This window comes from Myotis lucifugus, unplaced genomic scaffold (genome assembly GCF_000147115.1).
Source record: "Myotis lucifugus unplaced genomic scaffold, Myoluc2.0 scaffold_512, whole genome shotgun sequence".
NCBI lineage: Eukaryota > Metazoa > Chordata > Mammalia > Chiroptera > Vespertilionidae > Myotis > Myotis lucifugus.
Genome location: NW_005871560.1, coordinates 28,076 through 42,071, shown reverse-complemented (window position 1 = coordinate 42,071; position 13,996 = coordinate 28,076). Strand labels below are relative to the sequence as shown.

Genomic DNA, 13,996 nt, shown 5'->3' with positions numbered 1-13,996 from the left:
AAATAAGACCCAAAAGATATTATAAATGGCAAGAAACAGATAACCAAAAATAATAAATGGATCATCTATGTGCCCAGAATTCTACTGAACTACAAAATATAGGGGGAGGACGGAAACATATGCTGGCATCCAGATATTACAACAAAGGATTTTAAAAAACAAGGATAATCCGAGGAGATGAAAAATGGTGGCAGAGCCCTGCCCAGCTTGGCTCAGTGGATAGAGCGTCAGCCTGCGGATTGAAGGGTCCCAGGTTCCATTCCGGCCAAGGGCACATGCCTGGGTTGCAGGCTTGATCCCCCATGGGGGGTGTGCAGGAGGCAGCCAATCAATGATTCTTTCTCATCATTGATGTTTTTATCTCTCTCTCATCCCTTCCTCTCTGAAATCAATAAAGAAATATATTTTTTAAAAAAAGATGGTGGCAGAGTAAATGGATGCTGCACAGACAAGCTCCCAGGACCAAACTGGAATTACAACTAGAATACAGAAAAACTGGGGGATCCAAGATGGCTGCCTACAGGACAGCAGGCTGCAAGATAGTGTGAGAGTGCGAAAGGAGAGTGCGTGGACGTGCGGTGAGTGTCTGTATTTGTGAGTGAGGGACAGCTATATTCCAAGAGACTGATGGGGACTAGCGGACCAGGCTCCCCTGGCCGGGCAGCCTCTACTGTTGCTGAAACCTCTCCCGGAGCAGCCGACTCTGCCACAGAGACCACGCCATCGTGAAGGGGAGAGCGGCTGTGATTGGAAACCCAGCCTTAGCTTCAACCAGGGAGACCTTGGATACCTCCCAGGATCCTACAACCACAACACCCTGGGACCAGCTGCCTCAGCTGCGAATCCAGGAACACCGAGACTCCAGTCTCGCTGGTTGCGGGCGCCTAAAAAGTCTGTCCAGGGGGAGACAAAGTGGCGCGAATATGCAAACGAGCCCTGCACCTTCTCACAGAGCAGATAGAAGAAACAGCTGAATCGAATAACACCCACCCGGAATTGGCAAATTAAACATGGCTGGTGAGGCAATCAGTGGACAGAAAGATCAGATATCGCCTAGAGAAAGCTTTGCCTCCTCAGATTCCTCTGGGTGTTTGCTGTTTGGGTGTTTGTAGTTTACACATTTTGGATTAGTTGTTGTTTATAGTTTGCATTTATCTCTGGGTGTTTGTTGTTTGCATTTTTTTGATTAGTTGTTGTTTGATTGGAGTTTTCTTCCCATCTATATAATAAAAACCCAGTGGTTATAACGCTGGAGGTGCATTGAGCACCTCTCGGTCCCCGTCCCCCCCCCCGCCCCCCCCAGCCTGTGAGCAGCGCCTCTCGTGGTGGGCGGGGAGGGGCGTGAACTGCTAGCAGTGGAGAGCTACGAGCGGCTGAGGGCTACGAGTGGAGGAAGGCCACGAGCAGCAGAGGGCTATGAGCAGCAGAGGGCAGGGCAGTGAGTTACAAGCAGAGGAGAGATATGAGCAGCGGATGGCGGGGCAGCGAGCTACAAGCGGCGGAGAGCGGGGCGGGAAGCTGAGGCAAGCGGAAGCAAGCTACTCACGCACGATTTCATGCACACTGGTCCTCTAGTATACATATTTTTCCCCTCCTTTTTTCTTCTCTTTCTTTTCTCTCTTACATTTTCTCCTTTTCTCAATATCATTTTTGCATTCTTTTCTATCCCCTACTTTTCTTTTCCCTGATGGTCACCTTTATTTGGGGTTATTAGTATTGTGAATACATTTGTGTTTAGTGCCCAGTGTGTTGTGTCTTCTTGTGTTGTATCTTGTGCCTTTAAGTCAATGCAGGAGAGAGAAAGCTACATAACCAGACACCTGGAGAGGAGCGATCACAGGGAGACACAGAAACAGTCTACATATGAAAGACAAGGAGGAATCACCAGAAAAGGAAGTAAATGAAATGGAGGCAAGCAATATGTCAGAGAAAGAATTCAGAGAAATGGTCATAAAGTCACTGAAAAGGATGGAAGACAAATTCAACAATATGTGTAAGAACCAAGAGAAAATGAAGAACCAAGAAGAAATAAAAAATGACATCGCTGCAATAAAGAGCTCAATAGAAAGCATTAACAGTAGACTACAAGAAGCGGAGTACTGCATCAGTGAGCTAGAAGACAAGGTAGGGGAAAAGACCCGAGCAGAGCAGCATCTAGAAAAAAAACTTAAAAAACAGGAGGAGAGCCTAAGGGAACTCTGGGACAACATAAAATAAAATAACATCTGCATCATCGGGGTGCCAGAAGGAGAGGAAACTGAACACGGAATAGAAAACCTGTTTGAAGAGATAATGACAGAAAACTTCCCTGATATAGGGAAGAAAAAACTCACATAAGTCTAAGAAGCTCACAGAGTCCCAAATAAGATGAACCCAAAAGACCAACACCAAGAAACATCATAATTAAATTGGCAAACACCAACAACAAAGTAAGAATCTTAAAGGCTGCCAGAGACAGACAGAAAGTTACCTACAAGGGATCTCCCATTAGAATATCAACTGACTTTTCAACAGAAACACATCAGGCCACAAGAGAATGGAATGGAATGAAATATATAAAGTCATGCAAAACAAGGGGCTAAATCCAATAATACTGTACCCAGCAAGGCTATCAATCAAAGTTGAGGGTGAAGTCAGGAGCTTCACAGACAAAAAAAGGACTAAGGGAGTTTATTACCACCAAACCAGGAAGGCAAGAAATGCTAAAGGGTCTGCTATAAAAAGAAGAAATAGGAAGGGAAGAAGGAACACAGGCAAAAAGAATAAAAATGGTGACAAACAAGTACCTATCAATAATAACTTTAAATGTAAATGGATCAAATGCCCCAATCAAAAAACATAGGGTAGATGAGTGGATAAGAAAACATGACCCATATATCTGCTGTCTACAGGAAACCCACCTCAGAACAAAGGACTCACACAGACTGATGGTGAAGGGATGGGAAAAGGTTTTTCAGGCAAATGGAAATGGAAAAAAAAAAGCTGGGGCAGCAATACTTATATCTGACAAATTAGACCTCAAAGTGAAGGCCATAACAAGAGATAAGGAAGGTCACTTCATAATACTAAAGGGAGCAATTCAAGAAAAAGATATAACTCTGGTAAACATATATGCACCCAATACAGGAGCACCCAAATACATAAAAAAAACTTCTGGAGGATATCAAGGGAGAGATTGACAACAATACAGTCATAGTAGGGGACTTTAATACCCCACTAACATCACTGGACAAATCTTCTAAACAAAAAGTCAGCAAAGAAACATCAATCCCAAATTACTCACTAGATCAGATGGAATTAATTAACATCTTCAGAACATTTCACCCCAAAGCCACAGAATATACATTCTTCTCAAGTGAACACAAGTCATTTTCAAAGATAGACCACATATTGGGACACAGGCAAACTCTCTTCAAATTTAAAAAGATAGAAATCATTTCAAGATTCTTCTCAGATCACAATGGCATAAAACTGGAAATCAATTACAATAAAAACAATTTAAAAAATCAAACACCTGGAGGCTAAATAGCATTCTATGACTGGGTTACCAAATAATGACTGGGTTACCAAAGAGATCAAAGAAGAAATAAAAAGCATCCTGGCAACAAATGACAATGAAAACACAACAATCCAAAATCTATGGGACACAGTGAAAGCAGTCTTGAGAGGGAAGTTCATAACTCTACAGGCCTATCTCAAAAAACAAGAACAAATGGTAATAAATTATCTAACACTACAACTCAAAGAGTTAGAAAGGGAGCAACAAGAAACGCCCAGAGTAAACAGAATGAAGGAAATAATAAAGAACAGAGTGGAGATAAACAACACAGAGACAAAAAAAAAAAAAAAAAAAAAACAGTACAAAAGATCAACAAAACCAAGAGCTGGTTCTTTGAAAGGATAAACAAGATTGATGAAACTCTAGCCAGGCTCAAGAAGGAAAGAGAGAGGACCCAAATAAACAAAATCAGAAATGAAAGAGGTGAAGTAACAACCGATCCCACAGAAATACAAAGGATTATACAAAAATACTAGGAACAACTCTATTCCAACAAAATGGACAACCTATATGAAATGGACACATTTTTAGAAAAATACAAGCTCCCAAAAGTCAATCAAGAAGCTTAAAGAAAACCTGAATAGGTCGATAACTACCAAAGGAATTGAGGCAGCAATCAAAAATCTGCCAGCAAACAAAAGCCCTGGTCCAGATGGCTTTACAGGGGAGTTCTACCAAGCAAAAACTAAAACCATTTCCCCTAAGAACAGGAACAAGACAGGGATGTCTGCTTTCACCACTCTTATGCAACATAATATGGGAAATCCTAGCCACAGAAATCACACTACAAGAAAGAATGAAAGGCATCTAAATTGGAAAGAAAGAAGTAAAACTGTCATTATTTACAGACTAGAGTCCCGGTGCACGAAATTCATGCACGGGTGGGGTCCCTAGGCCTGGCCAGCGATCAGGGCCGATCAGGTTCCCCGCCTCCCCCCCTTCCCTCGCCACCCGCATCCGCCACTATCCACCCCCGGTTCCCCATCCCAGTCTAGGGCCCGGCCCTAATCAGGCGATCGGGACCTGCTGGCTGGGGGTGAGGGACTGGGAGGATGGCCAGCAGGCCCCAATCAGGTGATCGGGGCCTGCCAGCCAGGTTGAGGGGCCAACCGCCACCACGGCAGGTGGTTGGCAGCTGATCAGAGCCTGCCGGCCAGGGGGAGAGTTGGGGGAGGGACCTGGGAGGTTGGCCACCGGCCCCGAGGAAGGAGCTGGCCCTCGGCCCCCCTGGGAAAGGGGCCGTTTCCGCCGCCACCCACTCCCAGTTCCCCGTGCCAGCCCGAGGGCCCAGCCCCAATCAGGAAATTGGGGCCTGCTGGTCAGGGGGAAAAACCAGGAAGTTGGTTGGCAGGCCCCATTGGCTATCGGGGCCTGCGGGCTGGGGGCAGCACCTGCATTGAATGTCTTCCCCGATGGTCAGCGCACATCATAGTGACCGATCGTTCCGGTTGCTTAGATTTTTATATATATAGATGACATGATATTGTATATGGAAAACCCTAAAGACTCCACCAGGAAGCTACTAGATTTAATACATGAATTTGGCAATGTAGCAGGATCCAAAATTAACACCCAGAAACCAATGCTTTTTTATACATTAATAATGTATTCTCAGAAAGAGAAATTAAAAGAAATACCATTTACCAGTGCAACAAAAAAAAAATAAGATACTTCGGAATAAACTTAACCAAAAAGGTAAAAAGACCTATACTCAAAAAACTATAGGACATTGAAAAAAGAGACAGAGGAAGAATATAGCATGCTCATGAATTGGTAGAATTAACATCATTAAAATGTCTATACAACCCAAATCATTCTATAGATTCAACCCTGTCCTTACTTAATTTGGCTCATGTGGTGACAGGTAGCCTCGGACCCATTGTATACTTCCAACAATAAGGATAATTTTGTTTTAAAAATATAGAATCCAAGACTGGAGTTCTAAAAAAATATCAGTTGCAATCTAAGAAAACTCTAAAAGAAATAAAATCAATGAATAAAAGGAGTACCTGATAAAAGGAGTACCTGATCAAAGATAGTGAAACTTAAAAAAAATAAATAGAAACTCTGGAAATGAAGGACAATAAAAAAGATGAAGAAAGAGGAAAGAATTAGAAATATTAAAGAGAGGGACTTGAAGAGAAGAGAAGGAAAGGGAAGGGAAGGGAAGGGAAGGGAAGGGAAGGGAAGGGAAGGGAAGGGAAGAGAAAGGAAGGGAAGGGAAGGGAAGGGAAGAGAATAAGGAAGAGCTCTAGGAGAACTATTTGACTTCATCAGAAAGAGCAATATAAGAACAATGTGTATTACAGAAGGATAAGAACGGGGAAGGGAATAAACCACCTATTCAAACAAATAATCAATGAGAACTTAAAAAACCTATGGAACAAACTGGAACCTCAAATCTAAGAAGCAAACAGAATATCTAATTATCTCAATCCAAAAGGCCTTCCAAAGAACAATATATTAAAACTGTCAAAAATTAATGTCAAAGAAAGAATTCTCAAGGCATCCAGGAAATAAAAGATGGTAACCCACACTAGAAATCCCACTAAATTATCATCATGGTTTTGTTTTGTTTTTTTTTCACTAGAAATCCTACAAGCTAGAAAAGATTGGAATCAAATATTCAAATTATTAAAAAAAATTCACCAGCCAAGAATAATACATCCAGCAAAGATATCTTTTAAATATAAAGGAAAAATGAAGACTTTTCCAGGCACACAGGAGCTGAGGGAATTTACCACCAGAAGACCTGCATTACAGGAAACACTGAAGGGCATTCTACCTAAAACAAAAGATAAGAGAATACAAAACTATGAGTAAGATGACTAACAGAGAAACAAAAGTAGGAAATAGCAACCCTTATTCAGAACATGATAATATAGACTCAAATATAACATAAAGGTTAAGAGAGGTAAAAAACATTTAAAAAGACAACAGCTCCTGCAATTGAGAAATGAACTCACAACATAGAAAGGGATAATTTGTGACAACTAAAACATAAAAGGGAAGGAGGTAAAGGTCTGAATTTGCACAGGGAAATGGAGATAAGATGCACAAAAGGAAAAGGACAGTGTATATATGAAACTTTCTTTTACATGAACCTAATTATAACCATGAAATAAAGTCTAGAACTGAGATACATAACATAAAAATCATAGAATAACACCAAACTAAAAATAAAAAGACAGAAATACAAGAAAAAATGGAATAAAGACAGATGACAGAAAACAAAAAATAAAATGGCTATAGAAAATGCTTATATATCAATAGTCACCGTAAATGCAAAACAACTTAACTCACCAATTAAAAGGCACAGAGTAGAGGGTTGAATCAAAACACAAAACCCATCTACATGCTGCTTTCAGGAGACACACGTCAGTTGCAAGGACAAACAAAGATTCAAAGTGATTTGAGGTGGAAAACAATACTCCAAAGAAAAGTGACTCTAGCTACACTTATATCTAAAAAATAGATTTCAAGATAAAAAGGAAAGAAGAGACAAAGATGAACATTTTATAGAGGGAGGAATAATAAATTAAGAAGACAACACTTTTCAATATACGTATTAAACACCTAAATATATAAAGCAACTACTAACAAAACTAAAGGGAAAAACTGACAAAAACACAATTATAGTGGAGAACTTAAATATCCCATTCACAGCAATGGATAGATCATTCTAACAAAATAAATAAGGAAATGTTGACATTAAATAACACACTAGAACTGGAGATAATCGAAGAGCTTTTCATCCCAGAAAACCAGATTATATATTCTCCTCTAATGCACATAGAACATTTTCAAGGATAGACCATATGTTGGACACAAAACTAGCCTCAGAAGACTGAAATCATATCACACACATTCTCCAACCACAATGCTTTCAAATTAGAAATAAATTGAAAGAAGAAAGTGGGAAAAAAGTAGAAATTGGTGAAGATTAAACAACATGCTGCTGCCCTGGTCAGTGTGGCTCAGTTGCATGGAGCATTGTCCCACATACAGAAAGATCGTGGGCTCAATTCCCAGTCAGGGCACATACCTAGGTTGCAGTTTCAATCCCTGATTGGGGCACATACAGAAGGCAATCAATCAATGTTCTCTCTCACATCAATGTATCTCTCTTTCTCTCCCTCTTCCTCTCCACCCCTTCTCTCTAAAATCAATAAGCATATTCTTGGGTAAGGATTAAAGAAAAACACATGCTACTAAACAGGGACTGGGTCAAAGAAGAAATAAAAGATCAAAAGACAAATACAGAAATATAGAATAACAATAAGACATAGCAAAATTTTGAGGTTACAGCAAAAGCAGTAATAAAAGGGAAGTTTGTATTATTATAAGCCTTCCTTAAGAAACAATAAAAATCTCAAATAAACAATGTAACGTTTCACTTTGAAGAACTATAAAAAGAAAAAACAAGGCCCAAAATCAGTAGAAGGAAGGAAATATTAAAAATCAGAGTGGATTTAAACAAAATAGAAAACAAAAAGACAATTGAAAAAAATTAATGCAACAAAGAGCTGGTTCTTAAAGATTAGTAAAATTGACAAACCTCTGGCTAGACTCACTAATATCAGAATAGTGAATAGACTCAAACAATATCAGAAATAAAAGAGGAAAAGTTACAACAGACACCACAGAAATACAAAGGACTATACAATACTATGAAAGGCTAAATGCTTCCAAATTCAATAACCTAAAGAAATGGACAACTTTGTAGAAATATATAACCTTCCTAGACTAAATCATGAAGACCTGGGAAATCTAAATAGACCAGTCAACAGTGAGAAAATTAAAACAACCATTAAAGACCGCCCCCCGCCCCCCATGAAGCAAAAGTCCAGGACCAGATGGCTTTACTAGTGAATTCTACCAGGCATTGGAAGATTTAATAACTATTCTTCTCAAACTCTTCCAAAAAGCTGAAGCAGCAGCAATACTTACGAATTCATTTTAGGACATAAAGCCTGGCAAGGGTAACACACAGAAAGAAAATTAAAGACCAATATCTCTGATGAACACAGATGCACAAGTCCTAAACAAAATACTAACAGGGGCACAGGATGTTGCAGCATACACAAACTGATCCATGTAATACACATTAACAAAATAAAGGATAAAAATCATATGCTCATATCAACAGATAGTGAAAAAGCAATAGACAAGATACAACATCCATTCATGATTCACTCAATAAAAGAGTGTATGTATAGAAGGAAAGTACCTCAACATAATGAAGGTCATTAATGACAAACCCTCAGCTAATATTATACTCAATGGTGAAACAATGAAAGCTTTTTCTTTAAGGTCAGGAACAAGACAAGGATGTCCATTCTCATCGCTATTATTCAACATCCTACATAATAAAAGGGTAATATGCAAATTGACCCAGAGGGATCTCTGAGTGCAGCTTAGGCCCTATCCCCCAGGGAGCGGGCCTAAGCCAGCAGGTAGACATCCTCCGAGGGGTCCCAGACTGCGAGAGGGCACAGGCCGGGCTGAGGGACCCCCCCCCACCCCGAGTGCACAAATTTTTGTGCACCGGGCCCCTAGTCCTATATAATAGAAGCTTATATGCTAAGTGTCCGTTCGACCAGTTGGCTGTTCAACCAATCAAAGCGTAATATGCTAATGATATTCTAAGGCCACTTAACCGCTCGCTATGATGTGCACTGACCACCAGAGGGCAGAAGATACGACCGGTAGGTGAGCTTGCTGCTGGCATCCGGCCAATCGGGACTGAGCGAGACGGGCCGGACATGCCTGGAGCCCTCCCATGGTCCCTCTCCAGCTGGCCAACCTCCCGCGTTCTCCAGGGCCCTGATCGCGCACCAGTGGGGTCCCTCGGCCTAGCCTGCACCCTCTCGCAATCCTGGACCCCTCGGGGGATGCTGACCTGCTGGTTTCAGCCTGATCCCCACAGGACAGGCTGAGGGACCCCACCAGTGCACGAATCTATGCACCAGGCGGGATTCAGCCCTATCCCTGCAGGCCAGGCAAAGGGACCCTGGGCCTCTAGTCCTATCTAATAAAAGAGTAATATGCAAATTAACCATCACTCCATGACAAAGATGGCGGCGTCCATAGCGGCCAGGGCAGGACACTGGCGGCGTCACCCCAGCAACCTGAGCCTAGGAGCCAAGTGCGGCCCGCAGGCAGCACCCAGCAGGGCCTGCTTGCCCATTGCCATGGTGTGGAGCAGGCAGGCCCTGCACAGAGCAGAGAACCATGAGGAGCGGGCCCAAGCTGCCAGTAGGACATACCCTGAGGGCTTCCAGATTGGAGAGGGTGCAGGTCGGGCTGAGGGACCAGCCCCCCCACCCCGTGCATGAATTTCGTGCACCGGGCCTCTAGTCTATGTATATAAAAGCCTAAGCAACTGAACGACTGGTCGACCGGTCACTATGATGCGCACTGACCACCAGGGAGCAGATGCTCAACACAGGAGCTGCCTCCTGGTGATCTGTGCACTCCCACAGCGGGAGAAAAGCTCAGCTGACCAATGGGCGCCAGACACAGGGCTCACAGCTGGCTGCTGCAGCCCAGAGACCGCAGCAGAGTGGCAGCAAGGCTACCAACTCGTGGCGGCAGCAAGCGCAGCAGGGCCGGGATAAGCAGGAGCAGCAGGCGGCATTGTACTGCTGGTTTTGGCCCCATCCCCGCAGGCTACGCCGAGGGACCCCACTGGTTTAGGAATCCGTGCACCGGGCCTCTAGTATGCATATAAAGTCTTTGGTTAATCTCTCTCTACCCTCCCGCTTTCCCTCTGAGATTCATCCGTCTGTTCCATGTTCCCATGCCTGTGCGCTGAGCATCTGCCCCCTGATGGTCAGTGTGCATCATAGTTACTGGTCGAACAGTCAAACAGTCACTTAGGCTTTTATATATATAGATACCTGCAAGAGATCCCGGATTGCGAGAGGGCGCAGGCCAGGCCAAGAGACCCCACTGGTGCATGATCGGGGCTGGGGAGGGACCGCGGGAGGTTGGCCAGCTGGGGAGGGACTGCAGGAGGGCCTCAGGGCGTGTCCGGCCTGTCTCGCCCAGTCCTGATCAGCTGGACCCCGGCAGCAAGCTAACCCACCAGTTGGAGCATCTGCCCCCTGGTGGTCAATGCGTGTCATAGCTACCAGTCGAATAGTCACTTAAGGTTTTATATCCTACTAGAGGCCCGGTGCATGAAACTCATGAACAGGTAGGATCCCTAGGCCTGGCCAGTGATCAGGGTCAATCTGTGGGGTGACCAGTGGGGCAATTGGGGAGCCCCCGCTGGCACCCGCCTTGGCTGGGCTGGGGCCTGCGGGCTGGGGGCAGCTCCTGCATTGAGTGTTTGTCCCCTGGTGGTCAGTGTGCATCATAGCAATTGGTCGTTCCGCCGTTCAGTCAAGTTTCATGCACCGGGCCTCTAGTATATAGATAAGAATAATATAAGATGATAGCTGAATATATAACAGAAGTTGTTGGCCCAGAGCTTAGGAAGAATAATAATTGAGGGCTGAATCAACTTAGAGTAGGAGAACCCAGCTACACAAAGGCCAGATAACACTTGCTTCCTTGGAAGAAGTGTTGCTATCATAACAAATGGGACACATCACAGTCTCTCCTCAAGTGATTATTTACCTATCTATTAATTATAAAAAGTAATTATTTATTAATTTGAAACTAGATACTGGTGCTAGTGGATGAAAGTGTTAAGAAAACCATGGATCAGCCAAGAAATGCAGTAAATGTAGATTTAAATTCATCAACACCATTAATCACAACAAAAAGCCTACTTAAAGTGCAACTATGTTCGGATTCAGTGTTCTATTTTTAAGCTTGGAGAGAAAAATCTCAAAGAAGCATGTTAGAAGAGCTCTCTGCTAGAATGAACTGCTAAGAAGCAACATTCTACAAACATCACAAAGGTTTTTACAGTGGTAAGTTAATTCAGATGTCAATTAAGGCTTTAAGCCTTCAATAATTTCCAGAATCCAAAAAGCACATACCTAACATAGTTAAAAAGACTCTCAAAATTTATAAACAAATGTCAAGCAAATTATTTAATCCTCAAAAAACTCAATACTCACAGATAATGATCAGGATCAAATTTGGCCAGCTCAGCAGCCAGGCGTTTCTGCCTGCGTTCAGCTGCAGGAGTAAAATCTGGATCCTTAATATCAATGACGTCACTGAATTCATCCTAAGGACACCAAGAAAAAATAATTGCTATCTCTTATTTTAGCACTGGCAAGTCTAATTTTATACAAATTGTCAAAACACAGGAAGAATCTAATTGATCAGTAAGCTATGATACTACCTGTGACATTTTGATTCAAATCCAGCAAATGTTTGTTAAACACCTACTACTTGCCAAGCAAAAATTATCTGATTTAATCCTTAACAACGAACTTTTAAAGATATATTAAGGCTATATAAGCTTAAAAAAACAGAATGCAACAAAGCCCTGTAAGCTAGCAGAACATTTAATTCTCCATAATTCCCCATTTACTATTAGAGATCTGAAAGTTTTATTAAAAACATCTATAATAATAAAAGCGTAATATGCTAATTAGACCGGACTCCCTTCTGGATGTCCTTCTAGCCCAGCGGTTCTCAACCTGTGGGTCGCGACCCCTTTGGGGGTCGAACGACCCTTTCACAGGGGTCTCCTAAGACCATCGAAAAACACATATATAATTACATATTGTTTTTGTGATTAATCACTACGCTTTAATTATGTTCAATTTGTAACAATGAAATTGGGGGTCACCACAACATGAGGAACTGTATTAAAGGGTCGCGACATTAGGAAGGTTGAGAACCACTGTTCTAGACAAAGCCGGGGCTGTGAAGGAAGCCCAGGTCCCGGGTGCCTGCTGGCAGCCGGAGCGAAGCCCGGGTCCCGGGTGACGGCCGGTGGCTGGAGCGAAACCCAGGTCTCGAGTGCCTGCTGGCAGCTGGAAGGAAGCCTGGGTCTCGGGTGCCAGAGGGAAGCTGGTGCAGGCAGCCGGGGGAAGAAAGGTCTACTCTTGCATGAATTTCATGCATCGGGCCTCTAGTCCTATATAATAAAAGGTTAATAAGCAAATCGACCAAACAGCGGGGGAAAAACAGTTGCTATGATGCGCACTGACCACCAGGGGAGCACTGCTCAGCCAGAAGCCGGGATCGAGGGTGGCGAGTGCAGCAGTAGTGGTGGGAGCCTTTCCCACCTCCATGGCAGCACTAAGGATGTCCAACTGATGGTTTTGGCCCACTCCCCGTGCCTAAGCCTTCAGTCGGACATCCCCCGAGGGCTCCCAGACTGTGAGAGGGCGCAGGCTGAGCTGAGAAACACCCCCCCAAGTGTACAAATTCCGTGCATCAGGCCTCTAGTCTATATATATAAAAGGCTAATATGCTAAGTGTCCGACCATCCGACTGGTTGCTATGATGCACACTGACCAACAGGGGGAAGACATTCAATGCAGGAGCTACTGTGACATGCACTGGCACTGCAGACCTGGCTCCCACAAAGCAACACTTGGCTTCCCCCAAGTGGGACACAGGCCCTGCCACCACCCCAGAGCGACACCCCACCAAATAGCAGCTAATGCTGCCGGGACCCCATGACGCAAAATGTGGCCCACAGCCCAGCCCAGCCAGGAAACAGTTGCTGTGGGTGCCAGGTAATGATGTAACATAGCAACGCCCGGCTTCCTCTCCCTCCTTGCTGTTTCTTCAGCCCAGGAACATGATCTGCTTTATAGTCAGATGCAAACATTTCACACTTTAACCAAATGTCTGTGAATCATTTTCCCGTGCCTCATCTCATTTGATCCTCACAAAAGTCCTGGAGTAGGTAGATAGGAAACTTGGTAAAATCCTGTTTTCTTTTCATTAGCCAGAACGGAGATTTAGAAAGTTTAAAAACTTGACCCAACTGGAAACAAGAAATGGAGGACCTTGAAAATGACTTCAGGTTTTCTCACTGTGCAGAATATAGTCAAACACTGCTGCAGTTAAGTATTTTACCCTTTGTTCTCCCAGTGTGATCTACAAAAATAATCTGCTCCATGTTGATATTTACTGCTGTTTTGCTGACAATCACCTGAAAGAGAAGTTGAGGTGCTTCACTGGGCTGGGAAAAGTTTAGCTACATCAGAAAGCAGGTCTAATTAAGCAAGTTTATTTATTTATATATATACTAGAGGCCCGGTGCACAAAAATTTGTGCATTCGGGGGGGGGGGGGGTCGTCCCCCAGCCCGGCCTGTGCCCTCTCGCAGTCTGGGACCCCTCGGGAGATAACGACCTGCTGGCTTAGGCCTGCTCCTTGGTGGCAGAAGGCACGCCCAATCCCTAGGTGCAAGCCCTCGTCAGGATCAGAGCAGGGCCCGATTGGGGAGTTGGGGCGCCGCCCCCTGTCATACAAAAATCCCGGGTGGATCGGGAGGTTGCGAATGCCCCCC

General features: G+C 43.7%; 1 protein-coding gene across 1 annotated transcript in view; it reads right to left on the bottom strand.

Annotated features, from left to right (window-relative positions):
- Positions 1–13,996, bottom strand: part of LOC102436209 (protein SHQ1 homolog) — a gene marked incomplete at its 5' end in the record, with an annotated part of 84,320 nt that overhangs the window by 45,079 nt on the left and 25,245 nt on the right. Inside the window, one exon of the mRNA XM_006103838.2 lies at positions 11,635–11,747. Within this exon, the coding sequence (XP_006103900.2) occupies positions 11,635–11,747 (113 nt within the window). The remainder of the gene's footprint in view (positions 1–11,634; positions 11,748–13,996) is intronic.